The following is a 17,750-nucleotide window of genomic DNA, read 5'->3' on the forward strand; positions in this document are numbered from 1 at the left end:
AACGGAGCCAACCTCCGCCCTTCTGTCCGCAGGCCACACTCGGGGTCCGTGCCAGGATTTAAGGAGTATGGAAGCGCTAGCGCGCAGAGGGTCCCAGTACACAGACAGCTATTATTCTTGCCGGCTTCCTCAGTCTCCTTGCGGGCAGGGACAGTCTTGCCTTTGAGCTCTGCTCCCCCACCTCCACCCCGCGACTAGATGTAACTCAGGCAGTGGGAGGGCCTCTTCCTTCGTCCAGCTAGAAAGTTCTTCCTAGGTCTGCCCCAAGTCCTCTCCTTCCTTCCCAGGCAGCGGGGGTGGGGGCAGTTCCCTTTAAGGAAGGTGGGGGAGGGGGCCTGCCAGCCGGTCCTCCTTCCGCCCCTCCCTGGCCCCCGCAGCCCGGGGGCCCAGCGCCCGGGCCCCGCGCCAGCGCATGCGCCCGCCTGTGGGCGCTGTCCGGGCTGCGAAGGCGTGTGAGCGCACCGACAGACGGACGGACCGACGGACCGGCGGCCGGTCGGACAGACTGGGCAGCGCAGGGAGCGGGGACGCGGCGGGACAGCGACATGGCCGGCCACACGCAGCAGCCGAGCGGGCGCGGGAACCCCGGCCCTGCACCCTCGCCCTCCCCCGGCCCGGGACCCGGCCCCGGCGCCTCGGAGCGGGTGGCGCTCAAGAAGGAGATCGGGCTGGTGAGCGCCTGCACCATCATCATCGGTGAGAGGGGCCGCGGCGGGCGGGTGCCTGGGGTGGCAGGGCCAAAGGCTTGGGGTGCACTGCTGCCCGAAACAAGGGGCACCCCGCTGCGGGCGCTCCTACCATCTGCGACTGTGGGGCACGTGAGGGGATGCCCGGAGCACCTACGGGTGTCTCCCCTCACACAGGGGCAGTAGGGCTTCTTGTTCCCACCTCCCCAGGCGCCCCGAAGTTCTGCACCTGAGGGAGGTGCCCGTCCCATCCACCGCTGGAATCCCCCTGGCTGCCTTTACTTTGCTGCCGGTTTCAGCAAGGCAAATTGCGCTCAGTTTTCTCATCTGTGAAAGGGAGGTCCCTATCATCCTGCCTGGAGTGCAGGAGCCCTGTAAGTATGGGGACTGGATAGGCTGGCCCAGGTTAAGGCTCCAAGTTCTGGGCTGTGGCTCCAGTCTCTACTATGTGTATAGGATCCAGGAGCCATGCAGTGTGGGTGATTTATTCTTCCAAAGCAGGAGATTCTGTGGGGACACTGGACAGGTAGAGCCAGCCCAGAGGGGGAACTAGGTTCAGAGTATATAATTATTGCAGAGTTTGGTGGCAGGACCCTGGGGAGAGGGTGGACCAGTCAGTGACTGGGGAAGCCGGCCATGGGGTGGGCATGCCAAGCCAGCAGAAAAGCCACCTGCTTCCTGGGCTGGGATCCCAACAGGCATTCACATCCTCTGGTGCCATCTTCCCCACCTGAGAATGGGTCCATGTGTCTTGCCCCCGTATAGGGACTTCTGGGTCAGCAGAGGGCTCAGGGGACAAGGCCCAAGTCATGAATGCTGACTCCTCAGGAACTAGGTCATCTGTGGACCTGTGTCCATACCAAGTGCTCAGAGACCCTCCTGGGAGTGGTCTGTTCCAACCCCTGTGTCCCAGGAGACACAGACTGGGCAGATGAATGCCAGAGGTCTGGACTGCTTTATTCTATTGCTTGCCAGGTCTTCCCCTCACCAGCCAGTAGGATCTCCTTGTGCACCCACTGCCCACCCATCCTCTGACCCCTGGTGATGGAGAAAGTTGGAGGCTCAGGAGGGCAGATTGGAGTCTTCACCTCCTCCTCCTCTGTCCCCACACTGAGAGCTCCTGAACTGAGGCCGGGATCTGGCTCTTGGCCATCCCCACCCTCACACTGAAAGTTGCCCCAGAACACAAACCCTGTGCAGGTAGCTCCCCCGTCTCACCCACTTGCCCCTGGAATGGAGTCTTCCAGGAGCAGCTCCTGCGACCTTCTTGGCCTAGGACATCCCTGCTCCACTATCTGCTGGGAGGAAGGGCTGGGTCCAGGGATTTGGCCGGGATACCGGTTAGAGTCTTGCCCTGGCCCACACCCTCTCCAGGATCTGTCCCCCGAGGAAGGAGAAGCCCACACATGATGGATGGACCATGAAGTCAAGAGGCTGGCCGTGTCTGGAGCCAGCTACGGAGACTGCTAGGTGCAGGGAGAGACACAGTTCTTCCTGGGCTGCCTTGGCTAAGCAGCCATCATTGAGCTGTATTCCTACTTTGCCTCCTCCCATATCCCATCTTCTTCAGGTCAGGTGGAGGCTGCTGGCTCCTCTCTCCTGGGAAAGAGAGCCCCGGTGGTGGCGGTGGGCGTGGAGGAGGCTAGCTCCTCCATCACGTGCGGTCTGCAGGACAGACTCTGTAAGAATAGTCCCGTGCATCCCAGCTCGGTCCTTGCCGCACCCCAACTCTTCAGCCCTTTCCTGTTCTTCCAGGTCCACCGCACACTTGGCCTCCAGATCTTGAAGGCTGAGCAGGGATAAGAGGTGGCTTGGCCGAGGGTGGCAGACTCAGGAAGGGAACCCAGAAGACCTGACCCCAGCACAGGACCCTCAGTGGTGGTCCAACGACCCTGCTTAGGGAGTTTTGAAGGATTCCAGCAGGCAGGAGACAGACAAGGGGAGAATGGATGTGGCCCAGAGGGGACAGGAGATTCGGGAGGAAGCCTCTGTGGGTTGAGTCAGGGTCTGCACTGTCCTTCCCACCTGATGCCCTGGAGGCCCTGCCCCCTCCCCATGCGCTGTTCTGCAGAGGCCAGCTCCCATATCTTACCCCAACTTCCTGCCCCGGGGAAACCAAAGTAAAAAAATGTCTCCAAAGTGTCATGTTTTAACTTTAAAAGCCTTGAGGACTTTATATTTGACTCCACCATCTTTCTTGTTTCTTACGAGCTCCTGCGCTTGCTATCTCCAAAACTTCAAATAGCCCCTCCCAGAAGATCCTATAATTCTCTTTCCTTGTACCCTCTGCCTCGTCCCAGGCCAAGGCGTGGGGCTCTCCGGAATGGAACGATATGGAAGGGCTTTGGGCTGGAGGAAGACTCCACCGGAAGTGTGTTTAGGATAGCACCTGCTGGCCCCAGCCGGCACACCTGGAGCAGAACAGCCCGGCCTGGTGGGGGAAGGAGTCAGCTGGTCAGGAGTTCTGTAAGACACCGCTGCATCTAATACCTCTTCTGAAAAACACCTCTTATTACATTAAGAAATCATGTTCTCCCTTTATCTCATTTGATTCTCCTGCCCATCTGGCAAGATGAGAGTGTTTATACCCATTCTACAGACATAAAAAACTGAGGTTGGAAGTTAAATGACACTTCTGCAAGCAGTAGACTTGGGATGTGGAACTAGATTTGAACCCAATCTTGCAATTCAGTGCCCTTCCTCATACTGTTCTGGTGCTGGGCAAACTTGGGGCCAGATTCAGAGCCCTCAATGCGGGAAGGTTGGGATTGACCGAGCTCCCCACTCGACCATGGATGGATGAACAAACAAAGGGACAAAGGAATCTCCCCTGACTCCCACCCCCACCCAGGGCTGTATGTACAGAATCTCTCGTCCTGACTCAGGGCCCCCCTCTAGCTCCCTCTCCCAATCCACACCCAAGGAATGGGTGTGCCCAGGTCCAGCAGAGTGGGAATCACCCTGGATCTGCTGACCAGGCTGTCCTGTCCTCCACTCTCTCCCCTCGACTCGGGTACCCCACCTATGCTGGTGTTCGTGTGTCAGGCTCAAGTATGTTCAGGGACTCAGAGGTCTGCTTCATGAACCCCATCTCCTTAGGAGCCAATCCCTGCTCATCCAAGGATGGGCAGGCCCCTCTCTGTTGTCTCCAGAGCCAGAGGTAGCTGGGCTGCTCAGAGGATAGCTCTGCCCACAAGCTCAACCCCTCCTCATAGGGACCCTGGGGAGACATAAAACCAGAAACACCTTGTCTGTGTCTCACAGCCCTGATCTACAGACGGGGAAACAGACTGAGGCTGCAGCCAGCCCAGAGGCAGATGTCCTCGGTGATGGGGGCCGAGGCCGCTCTGGCTACAAGGGTGGGGGCCCGCCAGCACTGGACATACTCATTCATCGATTCAACAGTTAGGTGCGGAACCGTGCCAGGCACTGTTCTGGGTGCTTGAGACACAACAGGGAAGAGGACAGACAAAAGCCCTGTCCTCTTGGACCTGATGTCCCAGCATGGGAGTCAAAGAGCAAATGATAAATAGCTAAATGTTTAGCCAATGGATAATGACAAGTGCTAAGGTGAAAAAATTAAGATGGGGGTGGGGAGGATGGTAGGTAGGAGATGAGTCAGGAGTGGGATGGGGCCCAGTTTGTCGGCCTTGCCGACTGCAGTGAGAAATTTGTCTTTTTCTCTTTGCAAGATGGGAGAGGGCTTTGAGCAAAAGAGGGTTGGGATAGGACAGGAACAGACAGGATGGCATGAGGCAAGATTAGATGGACGCGATGAGGGACAGGATGATGCTATGGGATAGGATATGGGATGGCATGGGATGGGGCTCACTATGGAGAAGAAGCTGTGGGCAGCAAGGGTAGAAGCAGGAAGCCTGGTCAAGAGGGTACTTGAGTCACTTGCATTAAGAGACAATGATGGCTCAGAGCAGGGTGGTGGCAGTGAGGTGCCGAGGGGAGGTTCAGTTCTGGATGTGTTTGGAAGATGGAGCCAAAGGATTTGTGATGAACTGGGTGTGAGGTGTGGGAGAAAGAGAAGAGTCAGGGGTGACCCCAGGTTTGGGCCTGAGCCTCTGGGAGCCCGGTTTGCTGTTTATTGATCCAGAAAGACTGAGAGGAGTAGGTCTGGGGGCCAAGGGGATGAAAGTCAGGGATCTCATTTTGAACATGTGAAATTTGAGATGCGTATTTGTTGAGTAATTAGTTGGGTATCCAGGTTTAGCTTAGGGAAAAGGTCCATGCTAGGCATATAAATTTGGGGGTTGCCAACAGAAGCTGGAGGACTGGATGAGGTCTCCAAGGGAGGAAGTGTAGAAGGAAAGGGGCAGAAGCCCCAGGACTGCACCATGGGCACTCAACATCTGGAAGTCAGGAAAGAGAAAGACCAGCAGAGGCGTCCAGAAGGAGAAGCCAGCAAGGTGGGAGGAGGGCCAGGAGGCTGAGTGTGGAGGAAGGGCTTAACCTGCCAAATGCCATTGATGAGGCAGGCAAGATGCAGTCTAGGGGTGGACGGTTAGATCCAGCGGAGTGGAGCTCATCGATGACCTTGACTCAGCCCGGAGGCTGGGCACAGGCGAAGTTTACTAGGCGGACCGGGCTGGGCTGAGCCAGGCAGAGAGAGCTCCACACTTGTGCTCGTCCCTCTCTTGAAGGGAACGTGGGTTAGGCCGGAGGTGCCCGCGGGCCAATGGGCAATTCCAGACATGTCCCGGAGGCATCCCCACTCACCTCCCTGGAGTTCGGCCAACAACCTCAAAGGGCACTTCTGTCTCCTCAGAGGGGTGCCCGACACATGCTCATTAAGGACACTCGTGTGTTTGGAGGCATGGGCTTCACCCAGCGGACAGCAGGGCCCCCAAAGCAGAGCTCTGGCCACTGACCCCAGCATATTGAGGTCCCTTGGGGGTCAGGTCTCCCAAGGCCACATTGGGTGGCCTGGGGTACCTCCAAGGTAGATGACAATAGTGAGATTCGTAAGCACTTCCTGGGGCCTCTGATGTACCAGGCAGGGTGGGAGCACACCCGCGTCACTGCCTCATCTCCCCACTTCACAGATAGGCGAAGTATGTGGTCCACAGCACCCCACCCCTGCCCCCACCATGAGGCATCTGGGATTCGAACCCAGATCTAGGGATTCTCAACTAGCACTGCTGTCTGTGGCCTCAGGGACCGACTGATGGGAATTTGGAGCTCTTTTCCAGAGGCCTCATGGGTCATATCCTAATGGGGAGGTGCTGGGACTCGTTGCCCAGAGCAGAGGAAGAAGGCCTGGCCGATGGCCAGCCCCTGATCAGAGCCGGGAGTCCCAGAGCTGTTCTCAGGCCAGCAGGCCAGTGTGACAGGAAGAATCCCCATTGTGGGCCTGCTAGCTAAAAGAGGCACAGATAGGCAAGACTTAGATGACTTAGGCCCTGTGGGTTCTCTGTCCTTTGGGGACCTCAGGTTCCTCATCACAGCAGGCCAGGGCCCAGACCCGGCCCTCTGAATGCATGACCCATGCAGGGTGGCAAATAAAGAATCCCTTCCTCGCCATCCTCTAGGTACCATGGGAGTGGGCCAAGGTGGGAGGTCAGGGAGGGCTTCCTGGAGGTGATGCAGCTTCTGGGAATCTGGTGAGCTGAGGAGAGACCTGCCACCGTGGGGGCCAGGGGCCCATGAGCAGACTGTGTTTCCTTAGGCCCGTGCAGAGAGAGGCGCAGAATGTGTCTGCCCTGCCCAGCAGGGCCTCTGCCGAAATCAGGGTTGAACCAGCCCTCTGCTGCCCCCTAGCTCAGTGGCCCTACCTCGCAAAAGGGGAAACTGAGGCCCAGAAGGGCAGCGCTGGCCTGAGGTCACACAGCTGACTCCCCAAAGTGTTTCTAGCGATGACGGGTGGTGCCGGCAGCCTGGCCTGACAGGACCTCCCTGCCCACCACCCCCCAAAATCAGACTGCACTTTCCCCCCCACACGCACCAAGGGCAGCTGGTTCCTTCCACTGACATGACCTCCACCGTCCACCCTTGGGACCTCCCTGGTCAGCCACTGCCTCCCAGAAATAGGTCAGTGCACACCGCAACAACCAGGAGAACAATGGCCCTTTCTTTGTCCCTCTGCGGAGCCGAGTAAGCCCCATCAGCCCAAACATCTTAATGTGATAAAGAACCACCCAGAATGCGCGGAGGGCAGAGGGGCGGGAGGAGACCGAAAGGGGGCCTCCCGGTGGGGGGGCTCACCTCCTCACCCACCTGTACGGTAGCTCTGGCCCTGCCGCCAAGGACCCGCAAGGACCACAGAGCCTCCCAGCCACGGGGCGGATGGGACTGTGGAGGCCTTGGAATCTGCATTTCCCCAGCCCACTGTCGTCAGACACCTCACCGGGCACTCAGTAGTATCTCCTAGCCCATCCCTGTTCCCTAGTTCCTGCCCCTCCCCCTCTTCCTCCAAAGCAGGTCCCCCCAAGGGCTGGGCTTGTCCACTGCTGTGTCCTGAATCCAGCAGGGCTGATTCTGCTGGACCTGAACACGAGGGCTGAGAAGGGGGGCCTGAGCCCACCACTACCAGGAGGGCTGGGCAGGCACCCCCCGCCGCCGTACCCGTTACAGCTCCGTGGTCCCTCCTCCAGACCTCCTGTAATCATTCAGACGCCGGAGGCCCCCACCCCCATCCCCAGCGTCCCCCCCTCCCCGTCCTCTGCCACTCACCCTAGCCCCTGGCCACTTTGGCTCCTTGCAGAGCCCCACCCAGCCCACATGGTCCGCAGAGCAGCCAGTGGACCTCAGTGGGGTTTTCCTCCACCTTCCAGCATAAACCTGGGACAGATGCTAGAGGTCGTCCAGGTCCAGAAAGAGAGGCCCTTTCAGCCGCGTGGGAGAAAGAAGCCCTGCGCCGTAGGCTGAGGCCATGTGTCCACACAATCGTGATCCCCTGGCCCATCCCCCAGTGCCAGCATCGGAGTCTCCAGCCTCCGGGCACAGGCTAGTGACACGTCCCTTTCAGACCCCAACCTGGGAGGACAAGAGGCTAGGTGACTTCCCCAAGGGCTATGCCCACGAGGCCCCGCCATGCTGAACCGCATAGAGTGCTGGGGTCCCATGGGCTGGGTTGCTCAGGTCCCTGGATGCTCCCAGCCTGAATGCACCCAGCTCCTTCCAAGGCCACCCAGCCCCCGCTGGCTTCCAACCTCACTGGCTTTTGGCAAATCCCACTCCACCAAGCCCTGAGAACAGAGGCTACGCTGCAGGATAGAGCGAACTCAAAGACCCTTTAGAAAGCTGAGCCAGGCCCCAGGCCCCCAGGGTAGATAAGGGAGGTGGCCCCTTTCCCCACTGGAAGCAGGCTGAGGGCTCAGCTTACCTCTGGGGGTTGGGGGACAGGAATTCTTTCGTCCTTATCTGGATGTATTTAGGGCTCCTGGGATGTGACTGGAAAACCAAGTGGGGCACCGTGGCCGTCCAGACTGGAAATCTGTGTCGGCCGGGGGCGGGGTGGGGGGTAGCACCGTGGACAAGGAATGCATGCAGATTGGCAGCCACAGCTGTGTCCTTGGCCAGACCCGCCTGTGGGCCTGGCAGGTGGAGCAGGCAGGCTCTGCCTCGATGGGTGTGCACTCTCCCGCAGGACCTGGCAGGTAGGGTCATCCTGTCGAGAGACTGAGCGCTTTTTTATTCATGGGGCCTTGTGCATTCTGGGATTTTTCCTCATGGGCAGGTCCTTGTGCAAACCACCAATGATGCGACCTAATTTGTGTGCTCAGATGGTGAGGTCCAGGTCACCCAGAACATTGCCCTTTTTGCCCTAACTGCCAGGGAGCTCACAGCTCAGTGAGCACTCAGAGTCTTGCTCACCCTGAGAACCTACTCTGCAGACCACAGCTTGGCCCTGTGAGCATTCGGATTGAGCACTCCCAGACACTGTGAGTCAACAGAGCACCCCCTAACACACGCCACGCTCCGCGAGTCTCCGAGTCAGCCCAAGGACAGGGCAGGTCTTCGGTGACCACTCCCTTCACGTCTGAGCCTCAGAGGCTGACCACCCTCCTCCTCCTCCTTGCAGTGCCTTTCCAGGAGAGTGGACTAGAGATGGCTGCCGCCACTTCACAGATGAGGAAATCAGTCTTTCATGTCAGGACATCAGTACCGCTTTGGACATCAGGCCGTTTATGCACCCATTTAGTTTACTCGACAGATGTGTATTAAACACCTACTATGTGCTGGGGGATGGAGGTGAGGGAGAGCAGGTGCGGCTGCAGACATACGCAGAATCACGCAAAGATGCCAAGTACATCTGGATACAGCTGTGAATGAGCGGAGGGCTTCCTATATGGTATCTTGCTGAAGCCTCACAAAAACCTCTTGTACAGGCAGAACTTGAGAGGTGACCTGAGCCCCAGCTGGGGTTTCCCACTGTGCTCCTGGCATCCACCGGGCTGTCTCAAGGAGAGAGGCAGTCTTCTCCAGACCCGGGGCTGGCCAAGTCTCTGCCAGCCTGCCATTGCCCACCCCATTCCTTCCGTGATGCCTGCTGACCTACCCCCAGCCCTGAAAATGCACCGCTTCCTCTCCCTCACCCCACCGGCCCTTGCCCAGGACCTGAAATATTTCAACGGTGCCAGAAAACAAGGTGCCTTCAGAGTCTGTGTCTGCAGTCTGGGTTCTAGGTCAGGGAGGAGCCCAGGAAGCAGGTTCCTGAGCAGCTGAGCCCCCTCCCGCCCGGTGGGAGCAAGCAGGGGACAGAAGAACTCAGAACAGGACTCCTCTCCTGAATTGGGTGGATAAGGTGTCACTTCCCATGCCAGGGGAATGGGGAGATAATGAGCCCAGAGTGGGATTTGCAGGGTCTGAGGCCCCTAGTGGCATCCACCTGCCTGCAGGCCCATCTCCCCTCGCCGCCTCCTCCAGGGAGCAGCCTGGGTTCTCTTCCGCGCTGTAGCATCTGGGAGCCTGAGGAGAAGGCTGGGCTGCCTAAGGGGGCCCAAGACCTGATGCCTCCCCATCTCCCGCCCCACCCCGCCCCAGGAAACATCATCGGCTCGGGCATCTTCATCTCCCCCAAGGGGGTCCTGGAGCACTCCGGCTCTGTGGGTCTGGCCCTCTTCGTCTGGGTCCTGGGTGGAGGTGTCACTGCCCTGGGCTCCCTCTGCTACGCGGAGCTGGGAGTTGCCATCCCCAAGTCTGGCGGGGACTACGCCTACGTCACTGAGATCTTCGGGGGCCTGGCTGGGTGAGTGTGGGGCACCAGCGGGGTCGGTAGGGGAGGGGACGACAATCTGGAATGGAGGGTCACTTGGGTCCTGGACTTCGATTCCTTCTTTTTCTCACATCTCAGGGAGGTCATGGGGTGGATGGAGGAAAGAGGGTGGAGGTGTTGGGTAGCCTTCCAAGGCCAGGGTGGGCAGGACACTCCGGCTGGCCCCTTGACCTCTCTGTGCTTCCTTCTAAATGTTTCTTTAAGCCTACTCCCCACCTGGGTGATGCTCACAACAAGGCAAGGGCAGCCTTGATTAGTAAACCCACATGTGTGTGGGGGGGGAGGTGCATAAAATTCCTGCCAGTGCCCTGCAAGAGTGCCCCTTTACATAGCCCCCTGGCATGCTTTTATTCACCAATAAACATTACCTGAGCACCTACCGTGTGTTGAGGACCAGGTATAAAAAGATCCATCTCTGTCCTCAAATTGTCCACAGTGCTGAAGGGAGAGAGCCCCTCTGCACTTAATAAAGACCTAGAGGATCCTTGCTTTGAGGGTGTGCGTGAGAGACAATGGCCCAGCGGCCAAGAGAATGGGGTGCTACCACCTAGGGAAGGCTTCCAGGAAAAACCACGTTTGCACCAAGGCTTGGAGGGCAAGCCCGGTCTATCTGGTGTGGTCAGAGGCAGGTCACATCCATGGTAGGTGCCAGGGTTTGGAGGTGCTGGGGCTGCCTGGGGGCACAATGGGGGACCAGAGCTATTGCAATTATCCAGTTGAGCCATGCCGAGGGCCTGAATAAAGGTATAGGAAGATCCCAGAATCATCCAGAGGACATGGTGTCCAGTGTAGTATGAGGGAGAGGAGGTGACAGCTGCTTTCCCATTGGATAGACTCCACGGATGGCAGTTTCAGGGAGGGTTTTGGGGTAGGGTTGCCATGCTGATGGGGTCTGTGGCATATCTGGGGAGATGGTCTAGTCTGGTCTGGGTGGGAGGGTGTCTGGAGCTCAGAGGAAAAGTCTAGGCCAAAGTATACAAAATTTGGTTCTGAGGGATGTGGTGCAGGGTCTTTAACAGGGTAGCGGTGGATGGGACCCTGCAGGTGTGTCCATGGATGCTCTGCTCTGGGGGGAGCGTCCTCAAAGGGGACTGGGACCTGAGAAAGCAGAAAAATCGGGCTGTATGGTTAAGAGAATACTCGAGAAGGAAGTGAGAGGGAGGGGAGGGCCCAAGGCCTGACCCCAGGCATGCCTAACTTCTAGGGTTGGCAGAAGGGAGCCAGGGTTAGGCCTCGGAATAAAGGAGAGGACCAAGAGGAGTCTACCAAGCATGGTAGTCCAGAGGTCATTGGTGTCCCTGGATGCAGCTGTCCCCACCCTCAAAGTCTAGGAGCTCCCCGGGTGCAGGGAGAACCCCTGGGAAGAGGTTGGGCCTCACAACCTTGAGCAGAGCCCCTACTCCCATGGGGACACACTGCAGTGGCAATATTCAGGCAGACAGGACATAAATCGCTCCCTAACCCTGGCCAGGGCTCCTCGCACGCAAGGTCCTGTCCCTCAGGGGTCACAGCTCAGCGCCAGCTCCCTGCAGCCATGCTCTGCTGAGAACTCCAGCTGGAGCCATAACCGAAGGTCCTGGGACAGCCTGCCCCAGCTCGGGAAACAGCCTGTGGCCAGAGCTAGACGGCTGTTAGAAAGGTGGTTGGTTCCCCAGTCCTTCTCGACACCTGCCCAAGGGCAGCCTGGGGCTGCTTAACCGTGCAGAATGCCGTCTCTGTTGCAAAAGTCCGTTATTAGAGCAGAGACCCCCAACAGCCCCGGCCCTGCCTTCTGGCGCATCGGCAGGGTGCGGGATGCCCCCCTGTGCCAGTCGGGCCCTCCCTCATTCCAGCTTCCTGCTTCTCTGGAGTGCGGTCCTCATCATGTACCCAACCAGCCTGGCTGTCATCTCCATGACCTTCTCGAACTACGTGCTGCAGCCCGTGTTCCCCAACTGCATCCCCCCAGCCGCCGCCTCCCGCGCACTCTCCATGGCCTGCCTGAGTGAGTGCCCACCCTGGACCCACACCCAGCTCGCTGCCCCCCGGGTGGGAGGACTGTGTGTGTCGGGGGGGGTTCCCCTCCAGCTGCCGGCCCCCTGGGAGCTCAGCCTCAGGGGGTGGGCTGCTTGCGCTCTGGCTGCTGGGCGGGATGCCACCCTCCTGCAGCCTGGGCCGGACTTGGCTGTGGCCCACCCGCCCTCTCTCTTTTCCTCCCCAGTGCTCCTGACGTGGGTGAACAGTTCCAGTGTGCGCTGGGCCACGCGCATCCAGGACGTCTTCACTGGCGGGAAGCTGCTGGCCCTGTCCCTCATCATTGGCGTGGGCTTCGTCCAGATCTTCCAAGGTAGGGCCAGGGTGGGGCCGTGCACAGGGCTTCAGTGACAACTTTGACCCTTGACCTCTGGACCCCCAGGACACTTCGAGGAGCTGAGGCCCAGCAATGCTTTTGACTTCTGGATGACACCCTCCGTGGGTCACCTGGCCCTGGCCTTCCTCCAGGGCTCCTTTGCCTTCAGCGGCTGGAACTTCCTCAACTATGTCACTGAGGAGCTGGTCGACCCCCGAAAGTGAGTGGGATGCCCGGCCAGGCCCTGGGAAGGAGAGGGGTGCAGCGGTGGGAGAGGCAGCCTCCCTGCACAGACCCCCTGCATCCTGGGGCTCAGCCCGCTCATCCGCCTGACGGTACTGCTGCTGGGACACCTGTACCCCAACCTGGCCCGGCACTGCGTGGCTGTGGGCGGGTCGTGGCCCCTCGCTGGGCCTCAGAAACACTGAGCATCATTGTCCCCCGTCAATGCATCCAGCTGTTTGCCTTTGGCCAAAATGGATACGTGTGCGCACAACGTGGTCCCTACGGAGGAAGCCAATAGCTCCATCTGGAGCTCAGCCAGGGGTCCCAGCAGTGAACAGTTGGCAACTGGGGCTGGGGCTGATAGGGCGTCCCACGGGCACCCCAGGTCAATGCATTGGGCCCCAGGGGCACTTCTCAAGGATTTTCGAGGATTTTCAAGGCTGAGTTTGGCCGTATGCACTTTTCTCTTTAGCGCCGACATTAGACCTGCTCCTCCGGGTTTGATGTAGCCCAGGGTGGGGCTGGGGGGCGGCAGGGGGACAGCAGTGCTGCCCCTTTCCCTGTCCCAAGGCCCCCAACGGACCCAGACCCGGGGGAGAGAGACTCAGACTGCTCCCTTGCTGGGTCCCCTGGGCCCCACCCCCAGCCCCCGGGGCTGAGGCTGACACACTCCACCGCTGCCCCCAGGAACCTACCTCGTGCCATTGTCATCTCCATCCCGCTGGTGACCTTTGTGTACACCTTCACCAACATCGCCTACTTCACTGCCATGTCCCCCCAGGAGCTGCTGGCCTCTAACGCGGTGGCCGTGGTGAGTGGGGTCCCACGTGTGCCTGGCTCCTGCCCACCCCGCCCTGCCTCACGTGTCACCTCTCTTCTGTGCCCACTCAGACCTTCGGGGAGAAGCTGCTGGGCTACTTTTCTTGGGTCATGCCCGTCTCCGTGGCACTTTCCACTTTTGGAGGGATCAATGGCTACCTGTTCACCTCCTCCAGGTGACTGGATTGGGGAGGGGGTTGGTCAAGGTGAGGCAAGGCAGGTGTGTGTGATCAGTGCCAGGGGCCAGAGGAAGTCAAATCCTGCCCGGTGGGTCCCACCTGAAACTGGGACAATGAACTCCCCAGTAACAGGAGTCGGACCCCAACTCTGAGGTCCAGAAAGCAAAAGGGAGGCGGGGCGAGACAGGGAAGAACTGCACCATGGGGCTGCCGGGGCCCGGAGCAGGGGTCAGAGATGACAGCTCAAGAGGGATATCAGGTCTGCAGCTGTGGTCCAGGATCTGGTCGGTAGGAGGCCAGCGGCCGGGCTCATGGCCCCCACCCATCTCTGTCCCAGATTGTGCTTCTCTGGGGCCCGAGAGGGGCACCTGCCCAGCCTGCTGGCCATGATCCATGTCAGACGCTGCACCCCGATCCCTGCCCTCCTTGTCTGTGTAAGTTGTGGGGCCAAGGCCGGCAGGGAGGGGAGCCGGGGCCACCCAGCAACGTGGGGAATGGTGGGGATTTGTCCTGGCCCTAGGGGGCAGCCCACAGAGGGAGCGGGAAGGGCCGGGGCTCATCGACCTCCTGGCCTGAGCTGGCAGGCCCAGGGCCGATGGAGGCAGGTGGGAGGCCACCCTCAGCCCAGTCCTCTCCCAGTGCGGGGCCACAGCGGTCATCATGCTTGTGGGAGACACATACACGCTCATCAACTACGTGTCCTTCATCAACTACCTCTGCTACGGCGTCACCATCCTGGGCTTGCTCGTGCTGCGCTGGAGGCGGCCGGCGCTGCACAGGCCCATCAAGGTGAGGCCTGGGAGTGGATGGGCTGGCCCACGCTATCGAGCCACCCCTTCGGTCATTTGGGCACCGGGGGCAGGTGATGACAGCGACCGGGATTCTGGTTTTGGCCACGTGCTGGGCCCTGCTCGGGGCTCTATGTGCACTGACGGATTTGGCCCTCACAACAGCCCCACGGGGTGTGAATACTCCCAGTTTACAAACAGGAAAGTAAGGCTCCGGTGCTTGCTCCTGGTCACACGGAATCCCAGGAGCGCGCACAGGGACGCAAGAGCTTAACCCAAGCTAAATGCAAATATTCTGTGTGCATATAAATGCTGGAGCTGGAGAAATGCTCAGTGCCTTAAAAAGTGAAACACCAAAAAAGAGAGAGAGAGGGACCTCCAACCAAATGCAAACATCCACATCATTGCTGTGGGCAGCTCAGAGCCACTGAAACTTTTACAAATCCTCAACCCTTTGGCACCCCGGCCATCCCCTGAGCTGGCTTCCAGCATGTTGGGCGGCTGCCAGAGCGGGGGCCCTCACGCCTCAAGCTCCCAGGAGCGGGTGGGAAGAACCTCGGACCCCCCGGGGTGGGGGTGCCATTGGCACTCCCGCTGGCTCTCCCCCAGGTGAACCTCCTGGTCCCTGTGGCGTACTTGGTTTTCTGGGCATTCCTGCTGGTCTTCAGCTTCATCTCGGAGCCCATGGTGTGTGGGGTCGGCGTGATCATCATCCTCACAGGGGTGCCTGTTTTCTTCCTGGGGGTGTTCTGGAGAAGCAAACCAAAGTGTGTGCACAGACTCACAGGTGAGCCGGCAGCCTCCCCGCGGTGGCAGGCCTGGGAATGCAACCCTCTTAGGGGCTCGGCCTGGAGCAGGGCCTCCCCTCAGCAGCGGTGGCAACAGGGTCCGGCCGCCACCGGAAGTGTCCCCAGTAGGTGGCCCCAGTGTCCAGGATCCACCCGAAGGGAGCAGCTCCCTGAGGACCCCTGCCCCACAGGGTCAGACCCAGGGTCTATCTGTTTGTCCGTCTGTCCTCAGAGTCCATGACACGCTGGGGCCAGGAGCTGTGTTTCGTGGTCTACCCCCAGGGTGCCCCCGAGGAGGAGGAAAATGGCCCCTGCCCGCTGCCCGCCACGGACAAACCCTTGAAAACACAGTGAGATATTCGTGGAGCCTGAAGCAGCTGTTTCTGTTTACATGTTGTTTATTGAGGAGGTGTTTTTGCAAAATAAGTTTTGGGGGTTTTTTTGTTTTGTTTTGTTTTGTCCTGGAGAAAAAAGAGATCTGACTCTTGGAGGCCTCAGCCGAGGGAGCCCTGCAGATGTGGGCTCCCCGTCAGCACTGCCCCACTGGCTTTTCCTGAAAAGGTCTATGAATAAAACAGGGCTGGTGGGTGGTGTGCTTGTCTCAGGTGAGTCCCTGGTGGGCATCACTCGGCGGGGCTCGCGTGGTGCTGGCTGCGGAAGGTGCCCCCGCAGGCTCTGGAGGAGGCCTTTGGCGTTTGGGGGCTCTGCCTCTTGAGCCGGGCACTCCGTCTCTCCCTCTGGGGTCCAGAGCCAGCCTTACCCCAAAGGGACACTGGGATCGGGAGACACCTCCCCGGGACCCACAATGCCAGCCCAAGGCTCAGCCACCCAGGAGGGCCCAGGCATTTCTGCGGGAACTGCCTTTTTTTTTTCCCATAAATCTCCATGGAGTGAGTATCCGGACTTGGGAGCCCGTGGCCTCACCCTGGTTTACAGGGGGAAACTAAGAGCCTGAGACAGGATGGGACGGATTTGGCCACTGTCAGTTGGTGCTCGGCCACTGTCCCCCGAGAAAGCATCCAGCAGCATCTCCCGGGGGGCCTCAGAGCCTGCAAGAGACCTGTGCCCTCATTCTCAGCCCTGCCCTCATGCCCAGGAGATTAACCCCTCAGCCACAGGGCAAAGGGCAAAGGGAGCCTGCCTGGCCAGGCCCACGCTGACACCACAGGCATGAGGATGAGGGCAGAAGCCTCCTTGCCCCTCCTCTGGGCTGGGTGGGAGGACTGGAGGAGGGCTGAGCATTGACAGAGGGCCCTCCACGGACTAGGTCCGTCACACCCGTGGTTCTGTTCAGTCCGGCACAGCTCTGGTGCCCCAGAGGGCGAATGAAGTGCGAAGCCACAGACAACTCTCCAGAGAGCCCTGCCCTAGCCCTCCTGCTCCCTGGAGATGGATTCCCAGAACGGAGGAGGGGGAGGGAGTGTGAGACCCCAGGGTGCCTGCCGCGGGGCTCCTGACTCCACCTGCCTCCTTGCTCCAGCCCCCACAGCCCCCGCCCGCCATGCCCACCAGGGCTAGGGGTGCCGAGGCAGCAAGCTGGCAGCCGGGCTTCCGGGCAGCCTCTCTCTAAGAAAGAAGGACGCGGAGGCAGGGTAGAAATGACTGTGTATTCCCTGGTTACAAAGCGGGGCTGTGGCGGTCACCAGCATGTCCGGCGGGTCAGCAGACCAGCAGGGCCTCATCGTCACTGGCCTCCAACGTTGGGGAGCAGGGCGGTGGGGGACTCCTGCAGACACCCAGTGGCTCTGCTGGATGGGGGCCTAGGGTGCTGCTGGCAGTGGGAGCCGGGGGGTGAGGGTCCTGGGTCGAGCAGGACTCCCGAGGCATGTCCACAGGGGCCGGGCTGTCCACCCGAGGGTCCCTGCCGGCTTTTCTGTCCTTGTCCACCAGCCTGCCCTCCAGGTCCCGCAGGCCAGAGGGGGGCGGCACAGCGGGTCCCACTTCTGGCGCATGGCCTCGGGGGGGCCCATCCCCAGCTGCTGCGGGGCTGCCTGTGTCCGTGAGGGGTGCGGGGGGCTCCGGGGTGGTCCCTGATGCAGGCTGGAGGAGCCCGTCACCTAGCACCGTCTGTGAGGTGCGTGCGGCCGTCAGCAGTGGGATCTGTCCCCGCGGCGCCCGCGGCCGGTGAAAGAGCCGGTTCCAGAGGCGGCCGAGGCGGCGGCGGGAAGGCCCTCGGCGGGAGGCGTGCCGACGCATCTGTCGGCGCATGGCTGTGCGAAGGTTCTGTAGCACCGAGGCCTGGAGGGCGGGGTGGTGGCGGAGGGGGCAGAGGTCAGCGCGACTCCAAGAGACCAACTTGTTCCCCCCAACCTGGCCGTGGCCTCACCACCGCCCCCCGCCTCCCTCGACCCTTGGGCCATGCAGTCTGACCTGGCCCCTTGGTCTCCCCATCTGGCCGTCCTCTGAGGTCCAAGTGGGAGCCTGGGTCCCCGGGGTCTTACCCACCACACCCACCCCCGGCACGCACCTGGGATGCACTGTAGACGGGGAAGTCCTCCACGGGCGGAATGAGGCCCTGGGCGATGAGCTGCCCGTAGGATGGGGGTGCCTCCCGCCGCACAAACTCAGCCTCCAGGCGTGTCATCTGGGTCTCAAAGGCCCTGAAGACAGCGGGGGGGGGGGGGGTCGGGGGGGGGCAGGAGGGCAGCATGGCGGGGCTGGCCGGGGTCCGCACCCTGCCCGCCTCCCACGGGTGCCACCCCCCCCCCCG

The 17,750-nt window shown here is 60.4% G+C and overlaps 2 protein-coding genes across 2 annotated transcripts in view; one reads left to right on the forward strand and one right to left on the reverse strand.

Moving 5' to 3' along the window:
* The first annotated feature begins 483 nt into the window (after positions 1-483).
* On the forward strand, positions 484-15,412 carry SLC7A10 (solute carrier family 7 member 10). Its single transcript, XM_021701067.1, has 11 exons — positions 484-696; positions 9,681-9,885; positions 11,745-11,896; positions 12,113-12,238; positions 12,308-12,461; positions 13,154-13,277; positions 13,358-13,461; positions 13,802-13,898; positions 14,104-14,253; positions 14,862-15,039; positions 15,273-15,412. Exons 1-11 carry the CDS (start codon positions 546-548, stop codon positions 15,392-15,394), a joined length of 1,563 nt encoding a protein of 520 aa, XP_021556742.1. The 5' UTR covers positions 484-545; the 3' UTR covers positions 15,395-15,412.
* A 1,184-nt stretch (positions 15,413-16,596) lies between these two features.
* The window catches only part of LRP3 (LDL receptor related protein 3), an 11,680-nt gene continuing 10,526 nt past the window's right edge, over positions 16,597-17,750 (reverse strand). Inside the window, exons 6-7 of the mRNA XM_021700989.2 lie at positions 17,508-17,640; positions 16,597-17,278 (exon numbers count right to left, since the gene is read on the reverse strand). Coding sequence (XP_021556664.2) covers positions 16,700-17,278; positions 17,508-17,640 — 712 coding nt within the window. The 3' untranslated portion in view covers positions 16,597-16,699. The remainder of the gene's footprint in view (positions 17,279-17,507; positions 17,641-17,750) is intronic.

Source organism: Neomonachus schauinslandi, chromosome 16, assembly GCF_002201575.2.
Source record: "Neomonachus schauinslandi chromosome 16, ASM220157v2, whole genome shotgun sequence".
NCBI classification, from domain to species: Eukaryota; Metazoa; Chordata; class Mammalia; order Carnivora; family Phocidae; genus Neomonachus; species Neomonachus schauinslandi.

Bases quoted from the DNA above. Each gene is read 5' to 3' on its own strand.
- SLC7A10 (XM_021701067.1), top strand. From the start codon at position 546: ATGGCCGGCCACACGCAGCAGCCGAGCGGGCGCGGGAACCCCGGCCCT. The intron at 12,239-12,307 runs GTAGGGCCAGGG...CTGGACCCCCAG, and splicing joins CTTCGTCCAGATCTTCCAAG to GACACTTCGAGGAGCTGAGG. The intron at 14,254-14,861 runs GTGAGGCCTGGG...GCTCTCCCCCAG, and splicing joins CGCTGCACAGGCCCATCAAG to GTGAACCTCCTGGTCCCTGT.